At 41.7% G+C, this 17,723-nt stretch overlaps 1 protein-coding gene across 8 annotated transcripts in view; it reads left to right on the top strand.

Moving 5' to 3' along the window:
- LOC310837288 (uncharacterized protein C3orf20 homolog) overlaps window positions 1-17,305 on the top strand; it is a 49,425-nt gene extending 32,120 nt beyond the window's left edge. For all 8 annotated transcript variants that reach the window (XM_083723602.1, XM_083723597.1, XM_083723604.1 and 5 more), the window contains 3 exons: window positions 271-413; window positions 13,597-13,644; window positions 17,071-17,305. In XM_083723602.1, coding sequence (XP_083579728.1) covers window positions 271-413; window positions 13,597-13,644; window positions 17,071-17,167 — 288 coding nt within the window. In that variant the 3' untranslated portion in view covers window positions 17,168-17,305. The remainder of the gene's footprint in view (window positions 1-270; window positions 414-13,596; window positions 13,645-17,070) is intronic.
- The last annotated feature ends 418 nt before the right edge of the window (window positions 17,306-17,723 follow it).

Genomic DNA, 17,723 nt, shown 5'->3' on the forward strand with positions numbered 1-17,723 from the left:
TGTTTCTGCTTTCCCAAAGTGAATGATGTTTCATTCAACATCAGGAGTGTTAAGTGATGTGTAGGAAGTGTGTGTGTGTGCGTGTGTGTGTGTGTGGAGAGAGAGAGAGAGAGAGCTGTCAAAGCCCCTTCATGTCTGGATGAAAACATTTAAGCCTCCTGTGCATAACAGGAAAAGGAAACCATTTGGTCCAAGTCTTCCAACTCGCTTATATATATATTTTATTGCAAAGCATTTTTGTTCCCCTCCTTCCTGCCTGTTTGTCAACAGATGTATGCTGGAGGGAAGCCAGTGTTTGGGGGCTGTGTTTTCAACGGATACAGCTTCAGCAAGAAAGACCTGCTGAAGCAGATCAACCAAGTTTGCCTTGACTGCAAGATGGGCCACTTCCTGCCACAGAGCTTCAAATTTAGGTAAAACAGGAAGTCCAAGGGAAGGGGAAGATGGGAATGGGGACAGGGGAGGCAGTGTCATGCAGAGGTCTGAACTGGATGAACTGGTGCACTGTGACCAGAGATGAGCTGTTATAAGAAGTACGATGTGCCCATAAACTCCATTGTTAGCTGTTCTTGCTGCTAAGTATATAAATAGAGCAGGGGTAGCCACTGGATACCACCCAGATGTTATTTATGTATTTTATAAAATTTATAAACCACTTGATTGTAAAAATCCAACTGACGGGATATTCTTGGACTACAACTCCCATCAGTCTCAGCCAACTTGGCCAATGGTCAGGGATGATGGGAGTTGTAGTTAAAGAACATTCAGGGGTACCATGTTGGCAACTGATGAACAAGATGGATAATTTTAAAAAAAGAAAAAAGGTTGAATTCTAAATTCTTCCTTGCTGTGTTTCAGGTTCCTAACATTAAGCCTGTTGACTGATTAAGTTTTTAGAGTTGTATCCAAAGCTAGTTCTCAGACTTAGTGCTTGTTAGCCCATTATGTTAGTGGGCATGAATAACTTAGGTTTCTTAATTCCATTAGTCTACTTTCAGTAGAACTTGGAAGTCAGTTGGATACTTGTTGTTGCTTATTCAACTGACATGTAATCAATGGATTATGTTTATATAAATCTGCATATTACCAAATCTTTAATAGAGACTCATTTTTTAGTCTGTTGAAGTTTCCATTAAGAATGAGAGAAATGAACTTTTGGGTTAATAGACTTGCATCACTTAGGAAAGGGCACCATCATTTTCCTTTTCACCCAAATGGCAAATGCAGTTCAGTGTATGCATGTGTGCCACATTGGGGCATTTTTTCCCCTTATTTCACAAGTGCACTAATAGAGCCTAAGCAGGTGATGACTGACCTGGAATGAGACCTTGGGGTCAAAATGGATAGGTCAATGAAGATGTCAACCTAATGTGTGGTGGCTGTGAAAAGGCTGAGTTCCATGTCAGGGATCATTTGGAAATGAAATGAAAATAAAACTGTCAGTGTTATAATGCTATTATATAAATCTGTGGTGAGACCATACTTGGAATACTGGGTACAGTTCTGATTGCCTCACTTCCAAAAGGATATTGTAAAGCTGGAAAAGGTTCAGAAAGGGGCAACGAACATGAGCAAGCCCTATGGAACAAGCAAAGCAGGCATTTATGTAGAGGAATATAAGATTATTAAGTGTGGAGAAAGTGCTATCATGGGCTGTAGTAAGGGGCCACCAACCTGGATGGCTTTAAAAGTGGATTAGACAAATTCAAATTTGTGTAGGATAATGCTGCCAGTGGCCATGATGTCTGCATTATAACTCCACTATTGGATACATTATGCTTTTGAATGCTAGTGCTGGTAAGGTGGTGGTGGTGGGGGGGGAGTTCTATTGCACTCAGGTTCTGCTTGTGGGCTTCCTGAAGGTATCTAGTTTGCCATTGCAAAGCATCTAGTTCGCCACTTGACGGACCTTTGGAAAATAAGCAGAGAGAAAAATAAATTTGAGATTTGCCCATCCATACCCCTTACATATCTCTTAAACTTGTAGGGGTCAATGTCAATGTAACAGACTGAATTACAACACAAGTTCCATCCATTCTTTCTTATAGCCCCTTTCCCTTTCTACTCCTGCCTTCTCATCCCCTTTTCATCCGTAATGTGGCTTTGGAGCCTAACTTCCCTTACACAAAAGAAACAGTGCATGTTCGCAGAATGGGGCTTCCGCAGCCCTCTTGAGAGTCTGTTGTTGATATTTGAGGGGGAGCTGTCTGTCCCCATCTTGTTCCCTTTTTTTCTATTATTCCCAGCCCATCTCTGTATGACTCTGCGGTGCTGCGTATTTTCCTTCTCCTCCATCCTACTCTGTATTCCAGTTGTGTGTCCTGTACTCTATGGACAGCCCAAATTGAGGAAACTGAACGAAAGACACAAATGCATCAAATGGACACATGTTCCCCAAATGTGCTTAATTCATTTTGAACTGCCTCTCCACCCCACCCCTGGAATTTATTCTGGAACTAGTGACGCGGCCTTGATTATCCATCAGCGATGTGAGGCTGTCCCTACCTGCCAGTCCTGTGCTTTGGTGCGTATTATTTTATGTCATGTGGGTGCCTTTAGCAGCAACTCCAGCGCCGAGCAAGATTTACAGTCTGTTTTTAGCAGCTCAGGAGACTGGAGGAAGAAAGTCCATTCAAAGCATGTGCTCAATGGATGGATATAGCATCAGCTCCACTACAGTCTGTTAAACCATTTGCCAGGGGTGACTAATGGCTGTTCATTCCTGTGGTATTCTCCGCAGTCACGTTCAAGAAGGCTAGAGTCTTATTACTGGAGCGACACTGATATCTGGGAGCAACATGACTTCATTCTGTTCCTCCCTCCACCCCATAAACTAGCTACGGTTGGAATTTAAACTATAGCGCAGTGTCAGATTCCTAGACCAAGGGCTGTGGACTCTGACTTTGCTAGAAACTCATTGTCTTTGTGTGTAGGAATTCTAAGGGTGAGATATTTCACATCCTAAATATATGGCACCACTGTTGTGTTCCCTCTACTTTGAAGTACTTTGAAGCACACATACACACAGTGCCAGGCATCTCAGAGTCTTTAAAGAAAGCAGGCACAACCCATTGTTAAGCCCTGTTGAAATAAATGGGACTCAAGTTAAGTCATGTCATCACTTTCACTGGGATTTAGTCATGATGACTAATGTTTTGATGGATTGTGGCTGTGGAGTCTAGGAACTGATCCATTCCCTGCTGATAACAAGATGCCTCTGTGTGAACTGGAGGGATTAGGAAACCCTTTATGCGTCACTGGAGCTTGCTTGTGATCTTAACTAACATACACTGAAGAATGAAGTAAAGATAAGAGGGGAAGTCAGGAAGCATTTTCACCCGTTTCCAAATATCTGTTCTCTCTGTAAAATAATCGAAATATCGAAAGAAAGGAAGTGGGATTTGGTGCTTTCAGTGCAATGTTTTCCTTCATGACTTCTTCCATGAACATTCCATGAACATTTGTAGGATCAAGGTCCTGTTTGCTTTTTACAATCACTGACTAATGAATCTAATCCTATCTCTAGAAGCACAGTAATATTTAATATATTCATATAGACTATACTCATTCATATATCCACATATGATCCACATATATTCATATAGCATATACACATTTTTCTATCAAGTCTTGGCAATATTTTCCAAAAGGTGGTAGTTATAGACATTCCTTATTTTAAGAGATATGATATCTAAAGACCACCTGAGCCATCATCAAACAATATTGTATCGGAACTAGCACTTTCAGTAATATAGAGGAAAACATGCGATAGCCTCTCTTTTTATTGAAACTCTGTAATGGTAACATACCAAGTCCTCCCCCCAAAAAACCTTTGTATTACAGGTCTAAATTCTCAACTCATCCATCTCAAGATAGCCAGTGCTAAGGGAATCTACTACTGTATTGCACTTTGCTCAATATTATAGCAAAACTTGCTCTCTGTTCATAGCAAAGTGCCGTAACTGTATTTCATCTACCAGCTTGAAATGAGCCCTTTCTGCAGCCTTATTCAGAACTCCTGATGTCTGGACAAGGGATGGAGTTCATAGACTCATAGTTGGAAGGGAATATGAGGATCACCTAGTCCAAACCCCTGCAATGCAGGAATCTTTTGCCCAATGTGGGGCTTGAACCCATGGCCCTGAGATTAATAGTTTCATGCTCTACTGAGTGACCCTTTAGACCAGTGCCATTGATACCAACCATACAGCACCCATGGGGGAGGGGGGAATGAGAAACCAGCTTCAGGGAGAGTAGACATGTATATGGACTGGAGTCCAGGAAGTCAATTAGCTGGGTGTAAATTAAAGAGGATCACAATTATTAACAAGTGGAGAGGAAGATCAATGGATAAGGAAGAACTGGCGGCCATTTGGGCACAGATATGAAAATGGAGAAGGCTATGGCCAACTGCACTTTCCTTTTTCGTATAGGCATTAATGTGGAAGAGCTGGCAGTGGGGGAGCAATAGCACATGATGAGCATGACTTAACTTTAATTCTTGCCAAACATTTTTTCGCAATTAACACTTTTGTTGAGTTGAAGGTCAAAAATAACTGCAGGTGTGTGAACAGTCAATGAGAGGAGTTGCATTAAAAAAACAAACCAACAACAGTCAAATGATCATGTCCGGAAACTAAGAGGAGTGAGAGTAAGGCCAACAAGTTAGCAACTTGCAGATATTGTTGAGTTGATGCTATTTATTATTGTACAGCTTACCCTAAGCAGGGCAATGATCTGAGTCCAACCAATGACTCACAGATCTATGAAAACATAGCAGCTGTGTTCCTTTTTGTGCCTGCCACTATGAACTGCCTGGGGTTGGGGGCAGGAAAGCAGGCTGATGGCCTGTCAAATAGGATGCATTCGACATAGCAAAGGAATGCTAGAAAGCAGCAGAAAGGAAAGTCTGTTGCTCAAAGGTCAGCAAGACAAAACTCTGGCACTGGCTTTCAGGAAAAGTTGAAGGTAGCTGAATTTGTTACAAGGAGCACCATTTTTAAAAACACGCACACATACCACATTCTGTCCTCTGCTCAGATGACTAAGTGTTTATAGTGAATAATCAATATATTTCTTGTTAAAACAAGGCAGTTCATAGGAGCGAGAGGACGTTACACACAAAACACTCCATCAAAAGGCAAACAGGCAAAACATGTGAGACCAGCAACAAAATGTTGCAGTCGGGAGTGTTCCTGTATCTGTTCAGGATTCCACCTGGCTCATGATTCATGTGCCAGACCTCTGTACCACAAAGTGAAGAGTGAGAGTGCAGAAACTGCTCTTTAACACAAGAGAGTCTCGTTCATGCAGTCATCATAGTACTGATCTTGCATTAAATGCAGAGCTATGGGGGTTGCACACATGGCCCTCTAGTAGGGATAGACAAAACTGTCAATATTGGTTTATCTCTGTTTCTCATGTTTCCAACCTTAAATTCATTTCTCCATATTTCCATATCTGTTTGCAATTTTAAACCCTCATGAAAATTCACCAGCAGATTTATCCTAATCCACACATTCTTACGAAGCATTTTCCTCTAACATGATGCATTTTGATGTTATTTTCACTTATATGCATTTTAATGCACATTTTACCCTAGTGAATTCATCTTTTATAAACATTACTGACTGGAGAACTCCACTGCAAAATTCAAAGAAGAGTAGATTATGATTTGCATATTGTTTGGGGAAAAGTGAGTTAGGGAGATTTTCCCCTTTATGTGTGAACTGGAACACAAATTCTCCCCATTCCTATCTTCTAGTGTTAAAAAAGTCACTAACTGGAGCAGACAAGTGGTGAATTGGTGGCAGCAGCTGGAAGAGGGGCAGAGGAGTAGGAGTGGGACAAGTGGAGCACGATGTGTTATATGTTGAACTTTGATTGCTGGTTCAGACTCCATGCAGGTTATATATACAAGTTAAACAACAGGGTTATATAGAGCACCCTGATAGGTCTGTTAATTCTGCAAAGTTTCTGCTAGTCCAAGGGAAGTGAAAGAAGGAAGAGTTTGTGAACAGTGCACAGTTAATTCCATGTAAGAATACAACATGCAGGATGTGGGCAGCTACCTCCTGACTAATTACTTTATTGACTGACATGGTGAGACAAAACTGTACCCATTGCCTTGGCTCTGTGATTGTCACATGGTCTTTGTCTGGGCCAGCTCCAGGTTGGCATGGGCCCTCAGGGTGGACAGCTCTGGCTCCTCTTGCCCTCCCATCCTCTGTCCTATGTCTGCTACTGGTGGAAAGACAAGCAGGGTGGGACAGCCCCACCAACAGTGGACAAGGAGAGGAAACTGTAGTAACAAAACCAGTGCCATGGGTGGAGGAAGCAGAAGCTGTGGCATGGCTAGCAAGGTGAGAAGAGCGGCAGGGAGGTGGTGCAAGGTTGTTGGCAGCTGCCCTGCAATGCTGCCTGGTGTCACCAGGCTTAGCATCTGCTATATCATAGGAACATAAGAGGAGCAGGCCAGTGACTCATCTTTTCCAGCATCATCCTCTCATAGTGGCCAATCACACGCCTATGTGAAGCCCACAAAGAGGACCTGAGCACAACAGTGGAGGTAGAACATAGTCACCAGAGTCAGAAGCTGTAGATAGCCTCATCCTCCATGAGTTTGTCTAATCCTCTTCTGAAGCCATCCGTGTTGGTGGCAATCATTGCTTCCTTTGGGAGTGAGTTCCATAGTTTGACTATGAAAAGGTCTGTCCTGAATCTTCCAACATTCATATTCAATAGATGCTCCCGAGAGGGAGAAAAACCTTTCTCTAACCACTTTCTTTACACCATGCATAATTTTATCCTCTTCTATCATTGCAGCATACTCCCTTTAGAAATGCGCTGCAAATGTAGCAATTTGGAGAATGTGCATTTGAGTGTCCTATGAGATGCCCCTCTGCTTTTTCCTTACATTTTGTTTTCTGCAAGCGAGACAGTTAGAAACCTGCTCAAGATTAACTTTGATAGCTGTGGACTATGAACAAATGTTGTAATGGAGGCTGAATGTGCCTCCTGGGTCTGCTAATGCCCAGCCTGCTGTATGTCCGTACGGTCCAATAGGAAGATCTGTAATGCATTTGGCTGTCTTAAGCATGCCGGACAGCAGAATGTAACAAGAACAAAATTGCCTTGCTAATAAGGCCTTAAATCCAGAGGAGGCTAAGGAACCTGGGTATTCAGTGTGTCTTTCAGTTTGTGATGGATTGTGGATTGCACATTTATTGTAAGTAAGCCCCTGCCTTTCTCCTGGTCTGCATAATCGGCCGTAATAAATTATCGGGGAGCCACAAGTCCCCATTCCTAAATTGCATTCACGCTTGTGCAGTTGGTCAACGTCTCTGTCCATTGCTGTGAATAATTGAGCACGGTGACACACACTGGAACTTTGCTAATAGTTAAAATGATTTTTGAATTAAATCAAGTAATGGAAGAAACAAGGAAATGGCCTGTAAATCATGTCCAGATCCCAAGGCGTTTGAACCTTTGCTGCTGCCTGTTTGGAAGTTTTTACAAACGGCCCTTGACATATATTGCTTTTGTGGAGTTCCCCAGCATGAACCCCCTCCATCCCTTCGAAATAAAGAGCAGCACTTGAGACCTGTACTCTGAGTTGCTAGTGGGAGATTCTGCACCAAGATCTTGGCAGCACTGTGAAGGCACAGTTTATTATTCCTCCTGCACCAGTGCTAGGACTCAAGCCCACAACCTCAGGTATTGACTTCCTCTGATGCTGTTGCCCTGATGTTCCCATCTCAGCCCACATATGATGCAGTCAGATGGCATCTCTAGTGTAGGTGGGGAGAGGAGCTGAACTATTCATGTCCTTTCAGTGCAGTATATGTGACACAATTGGTCCAGAGGAGAGGTTCCGTGTATAGGATCACCAGCCCATCATTATTTCTGCCACTGAAATAAATTGAAAGGACTGTGGTCCTAGGATTTTAAAATATCCTTTGAAAAAAACAGAGAGGGTTAATCTTTTCATTATGGCACTCATTTCTTAGCCACACTTTATCACTCCATCACTAAACCTTTCAAGCAATGGTATTTACTTAGCTGGATTTTCTAGCTCACTTTTTCCCAAGGGCTTGGGAAATCAATTGCACTAAAATCAGATTTTATTCTTTTTTAAGAAAGAGGGAGAGCTATAGAAATACCAAAATACAATTTCAGAATCATATCTCAGGGTGGAAGGACACACTGTGTGAATATACATCTAACAAAAGTCCAAGAGGCAGCTTCAAGAGGTGGATTCGGGATGGAGAAGCAGTGTTTGTGTGTGTGTGTGTGTGTGTGTGTGTGTGTGTGTGCAGTGTACATGCAGCTTTCCAGACCTCAAAGATTTCACCCAACTCAACTGGGAATGGTCCCTCGCTCATTAAATTGCTACCGGTTGATGCACATTTATATGAGCCTGTTCTGCTGCCAATACAACTATCTCACTCTATTCAGTGATGTACTTTGGATATATATGATCCCTGTTAGCTGTTTTCTAGTAGCTGCCTTACAGCTGTAATCTGCTGGGCTTGAGCAAGCAGTCAAGTTTATGGTTTAAATGTATCTCTCCACCAAAAATATTTGAGAATGAAAAATGATGGAGCTAATATAAGAGAATTGTGAGCCAACTTTCAGGCTTAGCAAGAGATCTGTGTGCAGGTGGGCCTTTTAATGGGCTCTGCTGAGCACTTCGTTATGTAGAGCCATCACCCCAGTTTGCTATAAAGAATTTTTCCCTATTTTGCCGTTTCAAAATTAATTTTCTTGTAAAGCCACACTGCCTTATCTTGAGGTGAGAAGCGGTGTAAAGAGAAAGTAAGAGCTGTAAAAGAAGGTAGTTAGGGAAATTGCTAAGGTTCATGGGTACTGGGCTGACTCACTTGTTTCAGCAGTCCTATTTTTATAAGCTTTATTTCCACTGCCCCTTTAATGTACCTTTCAACTAATACTGTCCTATGGAGGAACTTCCTTCCGGGTACAGCTGTAACAAGTACAACAGAAATTCAGAATCCAGGAACTTTAGTCACCACTGCTTTTATACTATGAATCGTGGAACCTTGTTCCCAGTGGAATACTGAGCAAATCCACCAGGTTAGATTAAGCATGGGGCTCCTATTTAAATCAGATGATCCCAAACCAGTAGCGTAATTCATTCTGTTCATATCAAGCATGAAAAAATTGGTTGGAGAATTTTTATTGGTGACTTGCAGAAAACTAATGTCCCTGATTATAGAAGAATTGCTAGGGAAAACTTACAAGTAATGCTGGATGGAAGAGTCGATCTTCTTCTTCTTCTTGGACAATCATTCATTTGTCTTCCATGAACACGGTCATAACGGTGTGTCCATAGATGACTGTGGAGGCCAATTCTGGATCCACACGTCCTTCCACAGTGGGGACATTGGTTTCCTGGCAGGAGTTGATTATGGTGAGGGTTTGCTAAGCATGCCTTCCTCTTAGCACATTCCTTCCTTTCATCCTGAGTTCGAATACCTTCAAAGTCTGTGACAGGTGTTTAGTGACTGCAAATCTAGCTGTGGCTCACTTCTGTGTGCGGCATTCAGATGTGTATGGTGCACATTTGGTGCCCTGTAATAAAAGACAAACTTGTGAAAAGCCAGAAAAAAATGTAAAACAAAGGTGTTGACATATATTAAATTAAACAGATTAGAGATGTGGAGTCCTGGCAAGCACTGAACTATAGCATCCCTACCTTCTTACAGATCCAGGTCACAATACAAATAAATAAATGGGTAAATTTGGAATATCCAATTCATTTTGGTGCTAATAGCTTTCTTTGTCCCTCTATCACTGGTCTTCAGACTGGCCCTGTTAAAGCGATGAGCTAAGTTAACATATTAGAGTAACATAAAGATGACTCTTTGCCAAAATATATTTCTGTTTCACCTCCTCTCTCAAAATTAAAAGACCTATCTCTTTAGTGCCATAAATTATTGCCTCTGTACCCATAACCCCACTTAAACTAAACATCGGTAGAACTAGCCTTTTGCAATAGACATTTTCTTTTGTACACCAAGGCCCCAGGCTTCAGAGAAGGATGGGTCACAGGAGTGAATTACTTTGCTGACCCTCCCGGGATTTCTGCTGGTTCTTATCTAACCCAATTGTAAACGGAATCTTTCTCAGACTTTGTGCAGGGATAAGAAAAAAGAAATTAATGGTGTCCCTTTAGATCAAGATGCAATCCCTTGCCTTTATTTGGTAGACAACTTGCAAGCAAAGGAGCACAAGTTCAGAAGAAAACATGAGTCATTGCTGTAATCTTTCTCTCTTTAGAAGGTGTGGATTCTGTTGGGTATGTGACTTTAGCTGTGAGGACCAAAGTCTAAGAGGAGCTTTCCTAAAGTGCAGTTAGTTATGAGAGGCTTCAAGATATTCCATGAATCAGTGGAAGATTAAATACAAATTAACCGGATTAAATGCAGGCAATACCATCTTCATAACTGCATACAAAGAAGGATGTCAGCCACCATGCCTTCTGCCATCATTACAGCTCTATGATGGAAGTAGCTGGTGCCGAATAAAATTTGCATATTGTAGGTTCTTTAGCTATACAGGAGAGGTGTCATCTTTTGAATCTGGCAGTCTCTCTCTATTACTACTTCCAGTTTAGCTTTGGCAGAGATTAGGAACACAGGAAGCTGCTTTATACTGAGGCTGCCCAATGGCCCATCCAGCTGCTTACTGCCTACTACCCTTTAGAGAGCTCCAGAGAGTCTATTCCAGACTACCTGGAAATGTTGAGGATTGAACCTAAGATATTCTGCCTGCAAAGCTATGGTCTCTTCCTTTCAGGATGGGCCCAGATAGACTGAACCTACCCACTACTTTTCCAGGATAGGCCTGGTCCAAAAGTCCAACTAGACCAGCATCCCATTTTCCACAGTGGCCAACCAGAAGCTTCTGGGCAGCCCATAAATGATGTCCTTCAGTTTGTTAAACCTCCTAGGAGGTTTAACATTGTCCTCTTTCTATGCTCCTCCTGATGGAAACATGCAGATGGGGACAGATATAACCCCTGCTTTTAAGTCATTTAAATATTGTCTTTTCTTGTATATTATTTACCACAAAGCTCAATGACTAAGCTCTTTAGTGACAAAATGTCTAATTACCGGAATGACATCTGAGCACTGAACCACTGGTATATCACAAGTGGACCCTTTATTACTGTGTTTGCAATTGTTCAAGATCAAATCTATTTTGGAAGGAGAAGAAATGAGCACTGAACCACTGATGTAATATATCATATTACAAGTGAACTCTTTTTTTTACTGTGTTTGCAATTGTTTAAGATAAAACCTATCACACTTTTCTGTGTATAAGACGAGGTATTTTTTAATTTAAAAATTTTGTTAAAAATAGTGAGTCGTCTTATACACGGATAGTGCATAGGGGGGGGGCGTGGGATTGGTTGCTGCCATGAGCCGAAGATTGTCAGCGGCCATTGGGCATGTTATTGGTGGCTGCAGCAAGGACTCGTGTTCATTGGCTGTCACTGCGGCAACTGGGTGGGCGATTGGTGGCTTCTGCCGGTGAGGGAACAGCAGCGTAGGTCAGGCGGGTGAGTGATTTCTGGCAATCCCCCCTAAAAAAAGCTCAATAACCATGGGCAATCCTTCCCAAAAAAAGCTCAGCAACTCTGGGCAATCTCCCCCCATTTTCTTAATTTGGAGTCCCCCCAAATACATGGGACCATGTTATACATGAAAAAATATGGTACTGTACTTTAGAAAAAAACTACTTTCCAAGCAGTACACTGCTTAAGAACTTGGAAGGTCCAAGTCTAATAGCAGCCGGTGTATGTACACTATCATGGTGGTTCAGACTGTAGCAGAGTGCTAATTTTAGGGGCAGGGGGCTTCAGAGTGTTGGGTAGGCCTGTTTAGAAAAGCTCGAGGTGTATAACGGGAGGTACAAGCTTCTGACTCCTCCCAGGGGGAGGAATAGCAATGACTTTTCCCCATCCATCATCACCAACTAATCAGTACAGTATGTGCATCTGTTTCCTGCTTCTTGTGTTGATTGAATTCTCAAATTAAGAAATAATAATTAAGTGAACAAGTGAATAATTAAGTGAACAAGCCGTAGCTTGCATGTTCTAAAGTTCTTCCATTTCTCCAGAGACCTTAGCAGTTAATAAGCGATGTTTGCAGAGGTACATGTATCTCATTGTAGGCTAGCTTTTTGTACCTCTTACCTTTGTACATGGTGCCTTAAACCAGTCTGAAGCATTGATTGCAATATTGGTGGAATCAACTTGACTCACATTTGCTGAATCAGTTACAGGATTCCTGTGCCCCCAAACACGAGAAACCTCTTAAGATTATTACTCATCTGCATTCATGAGATTTATGCAACACTTCCTTTTGAGTGGAAGATCTTCTGATCTTTCTCCCTTTACTTGTGACACTGGGGTAGTTCTGGGTGGGTCAGGTGATGAAATTGATCTCATGTCTTGATATCCCTGACAATGACTTTGTCAACTGAGAGCAGCAAGCATTAAATCAGGCCTGCAAAACTGGAGACCCAGCAAGCTGGACACAACACACCAGCTTCCCCTTTTGTGGCATGCAGGTGCTTAACAACTTCCATAGTTTGTATAGTCCCAGGTGTGGTGCCAAATGAGTTGATTAAGACACACGTAATAGGTCTGCAAGTTGCATATGCCTGCCATTTAAAAAGAGAGTCAATGTCATTTTGTGGTGAGAGTGTTGGACTCTCAGAGTTCAAATCTCCATGAAACTCATTGAGTAAACTTGTGTTAGTCACCTACTCTCAGCCTAAGCTACCATATAGGGTTTCTGAGATGTAAAAGCAGGAAAATGTATGCCACCCTGATTTCCTTGGGGGAAGGGTGGGATAAACAGGGCCTCCTCTGCAGAGGCTCCCTATTTGTGGAATGCTCTCCCCAGGCATGCTTGCCTGGTGTCTTCATTACATATCTTCAGACGCCAAGTGAAAACAGTCTTATTCTCCAAGGCCTTTGATTAAGTAAACAATCTATGATTTTTTAAATGGTGTGTGTATTGGTTTGTTTGTTTGCTTGCTTGCTTGTTTGTTATACACAAAAGGCAGCGTATTTTTTTTAATACTGTAAACCATCTTGGATGAAGGGCAGTATATAAATTTAATAAACAAAAATAAAAATGTAGTAAATAATAATTGCAACTAGTAATAGGGAAGTGGAACTTGTCATGAAGAAGTAATTGAGTCATTAAATCCAATTTATTTCATAAAATGGTTTTGGCATGTATTATACATACACAGTCTAAAATAGCTTAATCCTGTTTTTTTTGTGGGTTTTTTTTGGTAAATAAACCATGCATTAGCCCTCAGAAACTTTACTTTCCTCCTCCGGACATGTGTGTATATATGGGCCTCAAAGCAATGGAGTGAGTAATTGGTTAACCAGGAGGAATTCACAACTGACACCAGATGAGCAGACATTTGCAACATTGGCTTAAGATAAAAAAAGAGAAGAAATTCAAACTTTCTATTAAAAATGTGCATAAGAGGTGGTGCAGAATACCTACATGTGTTTATTGACAAAAATTCTTTCATTTCTCCTGCCAGTCCCACTTTCGAAGATCCAAAGAAGGTCTCTGTCCCTGCCTTGGAAAGGTTTGTGTTTTAAATGGTGGGATTTGGGGCTATGATAATAAAAACCAAGCCCGACATCAGAACCTGGCATGGTGGGGCAAATGCTGGGGTGATTGATGCTAGGAGTATTTTATTGTTAATCATTTTGTTAAGTTGCAAGGGTTCAGCACTCAGAGGAGAAGGGCAGGCCTGGCACAGCTGCGATGACTGCCATCCGCCACCCTCGATGCCACTGGGTCCCAGCAAAGCTACACTGGCTGTGAAGCTATACAGGGAGCCAGAGGTATTTTGGGGAAAGAAGATGGTGGCCACTAAATGCAGCACCTGGCACCTAAAACCAACTTGTGACAACACTGCTCCCTCCCCAAAGCACCCCCTTTCAAGACTGGCACACCTTTTCTTGTTTTTAAAAACCTGGTATTAAGAGAAAGACTGGGAGGCTGGGAGGCTACAGCACCCTCTTCCTGTTACTGGTCATCCCTAGTATCCAGTAAAATCACAACCTTTGCTCAAATAATTATTGATCTGACAGCTTCCATTTCCCTTTTTGGTCCTTTCTTTGCTGCTTTCCCACATGGAAACAAGATAAAGCTGCAATAACCACAGAACAGATCTAGTGTTAGCATACCATTAACCCCCCTGCCAATGTATTTACGTTACTTTGTCACTGTTTGGAAGCACCCAGGGTGATCATCTGACTAACTGATTTCCTGCCATCGTATCTCAGTGCCCAGTTTTTGTCCAACTTATGGTGAATTCACATTTTGAGCAATTTAGCCAACTTGCTCAGAGTTCCTGCTGTTGGGCGACAGGCTGATATGACAGGGGGCAATAATCCATGATGGCTTCCTGAATCAGGAAGTGGGAAACTATTACTTATGTTGATGTCATAACTTGTGAGCTAATCCCTTGTTAATTGCTCACTGTCAGAGAGATTTCTAAGTTTGTAGATTCTCATAGTTCTATATGATGATTATTGGCTGGTTTTTTTTTGGGGGGGGGGACAGTTATACCAACCCAGGATACGCTTATAAGCAAACTCCTAACAAGGATGCCAAGTTAATGGGCTCATTTCCTCGACTAAACTGTACCTGGCTGCTTTGACAGCTTTACAGTTTATCGTTAGGACACATCTGAAATTCTCAGCTTGTCAGGAGCATGCTAATTTCGTTTAGGATATGCTAATTCCACCCCTGTAGCCATTTCACTTTACCTGGTAAAGGGTGAGGCTGGTTGAGATTCTGCAGAAGAGTAATCCTCAATGACAGAATGGGAGTGAGAGTATGGAGTCTTTCCTGTATCTTTTTCCTGTGATGCAGTAACCGTTTTACGCTGGGGCATGTCTGTAAAACACTAGAGGCAATTAAAGCATCATTTGAAAGTACAAAAGGATTGAATGAGAGACCACATAGTGTGGCAGCTACCATGTTGCACTTAGACCAGGGACACCCACATTCAAGTCCCTGATCAGGCATGAAGTTTAGTTGGGCCTGTCACTGTCTCTCTACAGGCTTTGGAATCTACCTTTAAAAACAAAACAAAACCCAGAATCTAAAGCTCTACCTGTCCCATCTTAGTATAATCTGCTTTGTATTTTCCCCCCAAAATTAAAATGTAGTACATAAACAGTGGCGGATCTTGGGGTCTCAAATTTCAGCGGTGCCCTGTTCAACACCAAAGTTCAGTGTCCTTCTCCCTTTCGTATTCTATTCTAAAGTATAGTTGTGGCATCCCCAGCAGTGCCTCTGAGGCGCACGGTTTGACTGAACCAGTCACACTCCTCTAAATCCGCCTCTGACATAAATAAAATTGATGCAGAGAGTCTAAAAGGCCACTTCCCATTACTAGGACATGTGTTTGATGCTGAATGTACCCATCAGGTCATGTTTAAAAACTTGAGGATGCTGACTTTAGCCTAATATGCAAAGCAATTATGATGCTCTAAACCAGACATGGGAACCTTGCAGCCTCCCAAAAGCTGTTGGATTCCAACTCCCTTCAGCCACAACTAATACTGCCAACGGTCAGGCCTGAAGGGATCTTTGGTCACAAATATCTGGAGGCAGGTTTCCTGTGCTTCCTTTGGAGCAAGCAAGCTTAATATCAGAGCACGTTCTCTGTATATATGAAGGCTCACATTCAGTCCCTGAAATCTCCAGTTAAAAGATCTCAGCCTGAGAAACGCTGCCTGTGATACTTGCCACCAGAATTGATGTTGGTGGTTTATATAAACATTAGAGTTTGATTCAGCATAGGTTAGCTCATTACATTCTCTTACATCTGCCAAGGCTGCAATCCCCACACATTTACTTGGGAGTAAGTCCCATTGATTGCAATGGGACTTACTTCAGAGTAGACATGGTTAGGATGTGAGATATTCTAAAATAAGAGCATGGGAGTCACAGGTTAATGTATGGGACTGAGCCTAAATCTGCAGAATCTCTTCTGAATTGGATGTCTTACTAGAGTTATTTAAAGACTTATATACCACAGCCTAGCAAAAACCGTATTATGCATCCTTAATAAATTATGCAAATTAAATTTACATATACTGTATATACTTTGCATAATGTATTCTGCTTTCAAGACAGGTTTCCTTTTTTCTTTACAAGACGGCTGTCAGAGTGCAAACAGGAAAGAATAATATGAATACTATAGAGTAGAGCAGGGGGACGACTGCAGAATAGTGCAGCTATGGGCTTCAGGGCATTATTATTTTACTTGCTTGTTAACAGAAATCCAACCCACTGAGGTTCCATTGTTTTAACCTTCACCAATCATTGCTTGCACATTTCTGTTCTTTCTCTGCCAGGAACTTACTTTTTAAAAGATCGGTTTGATTGGTTGTAGTCAGCTAGTCCACCTCAGAGTAGACCCACTGAAATTTTTGAACCTATAATGCTTCAGCTGTATGGTGTGAATGTGACCTTAGTCGTGTCCATTAACTTCAATGTGTCTACTCTTGAGTAGGACTAGTATTGCATACTACCTGATACCCTCAAGATGCCAAATTATGTTCTATATTCCATACCTGAATGAAGTGTTGGCAGACATGATAAATATGCAGGATTCTGGTTTGTAATGCTGCTGCGACAAGTTTTTGGCTAAAACACATTGGGTCTGCTGTATTAATGCTCTTTTATCAGTTTCTTACCATTAACACAGCTGCATTAGAACAGAACCTTTGCACAGTGATGGGATGATCACACAGTGAGGCACATGTAAATTCACCATAGTGGCATTCAGAACATGCTGCCAGATTGATATATTATATTGCCTTGAAATAGAAACCAGAGTTCACAAGCTTATCATGAATGTTGCAACATGACGCTTAACACCTAACACCACCTGCAGGATGATTATGGTTCCCATTGTGTGTGGTTTTCAGTTGGCCTTATGATACAACTCACACTGCAAACTTCTCCCTTTCTTTCCCCCTATATATAGTTTTTATAGTGAGCCTTTGCCTCTGGAAGAGCCCGTTCGCGAGCAGCAGAAAGAGACAGAGAAGTCAAAACGTGGAAAGAAAAAATCAAAGAAATAGCATACTGAGACTGGAAAGATTTGTTGTTGTTGTTGACATTGTGTATATAGATATATATAGTATCACACACACTTAATGTACCCATATAGATGAAGCTAACTATATTTTATTCATTATGAAGAAAGAGCCCACAATGGACAGCCTTGGTTTCTTTCATTCCATATAGAAGGTTGCTTTTCTAAAACATATGGAAATCACTTCTCCAAACATGCAGTGAGAGTTCTTGTAGTAATCATTTGCATCAAATGTCTGGTTTCCCGGGGTACCAAAGTCCTAACATTTTGAAATGGAAGCAAAGTCAGAGTGGTATCATCCAAATTTGGAATATGTAAGACAGGAGGGCGGGTTCCTCAGGATGACAAGGGAATGGAGAAGATGAGCCAAAACCAGGAAAGTGAGATATCAGTTTTAATGTTAGCTAGAAGTGAATTTACCTTCTTAGTTTTCCATTTACATGTGAGGAACAAGGAACTACAATAGTGTGGACTTGGCCCAGCTGAAATTTAGGGTCCGGTATTCATTTTCACAAGAAGATATCAATGTTAGTATCCTCCTC

This window comes from Podarcis gaigeae (genome assembly GCF_964106915.1).
Source record: "Podarcis gaigeae genome assembly, chromosome: 2".
In the NCBI taxonomy this organism is placed as follows: Eukaryota; Metazoa; Chordata; class Lepidosauria; order Squamata; family Lacertidae; genus Podarcis; species Podarcis gaigeae.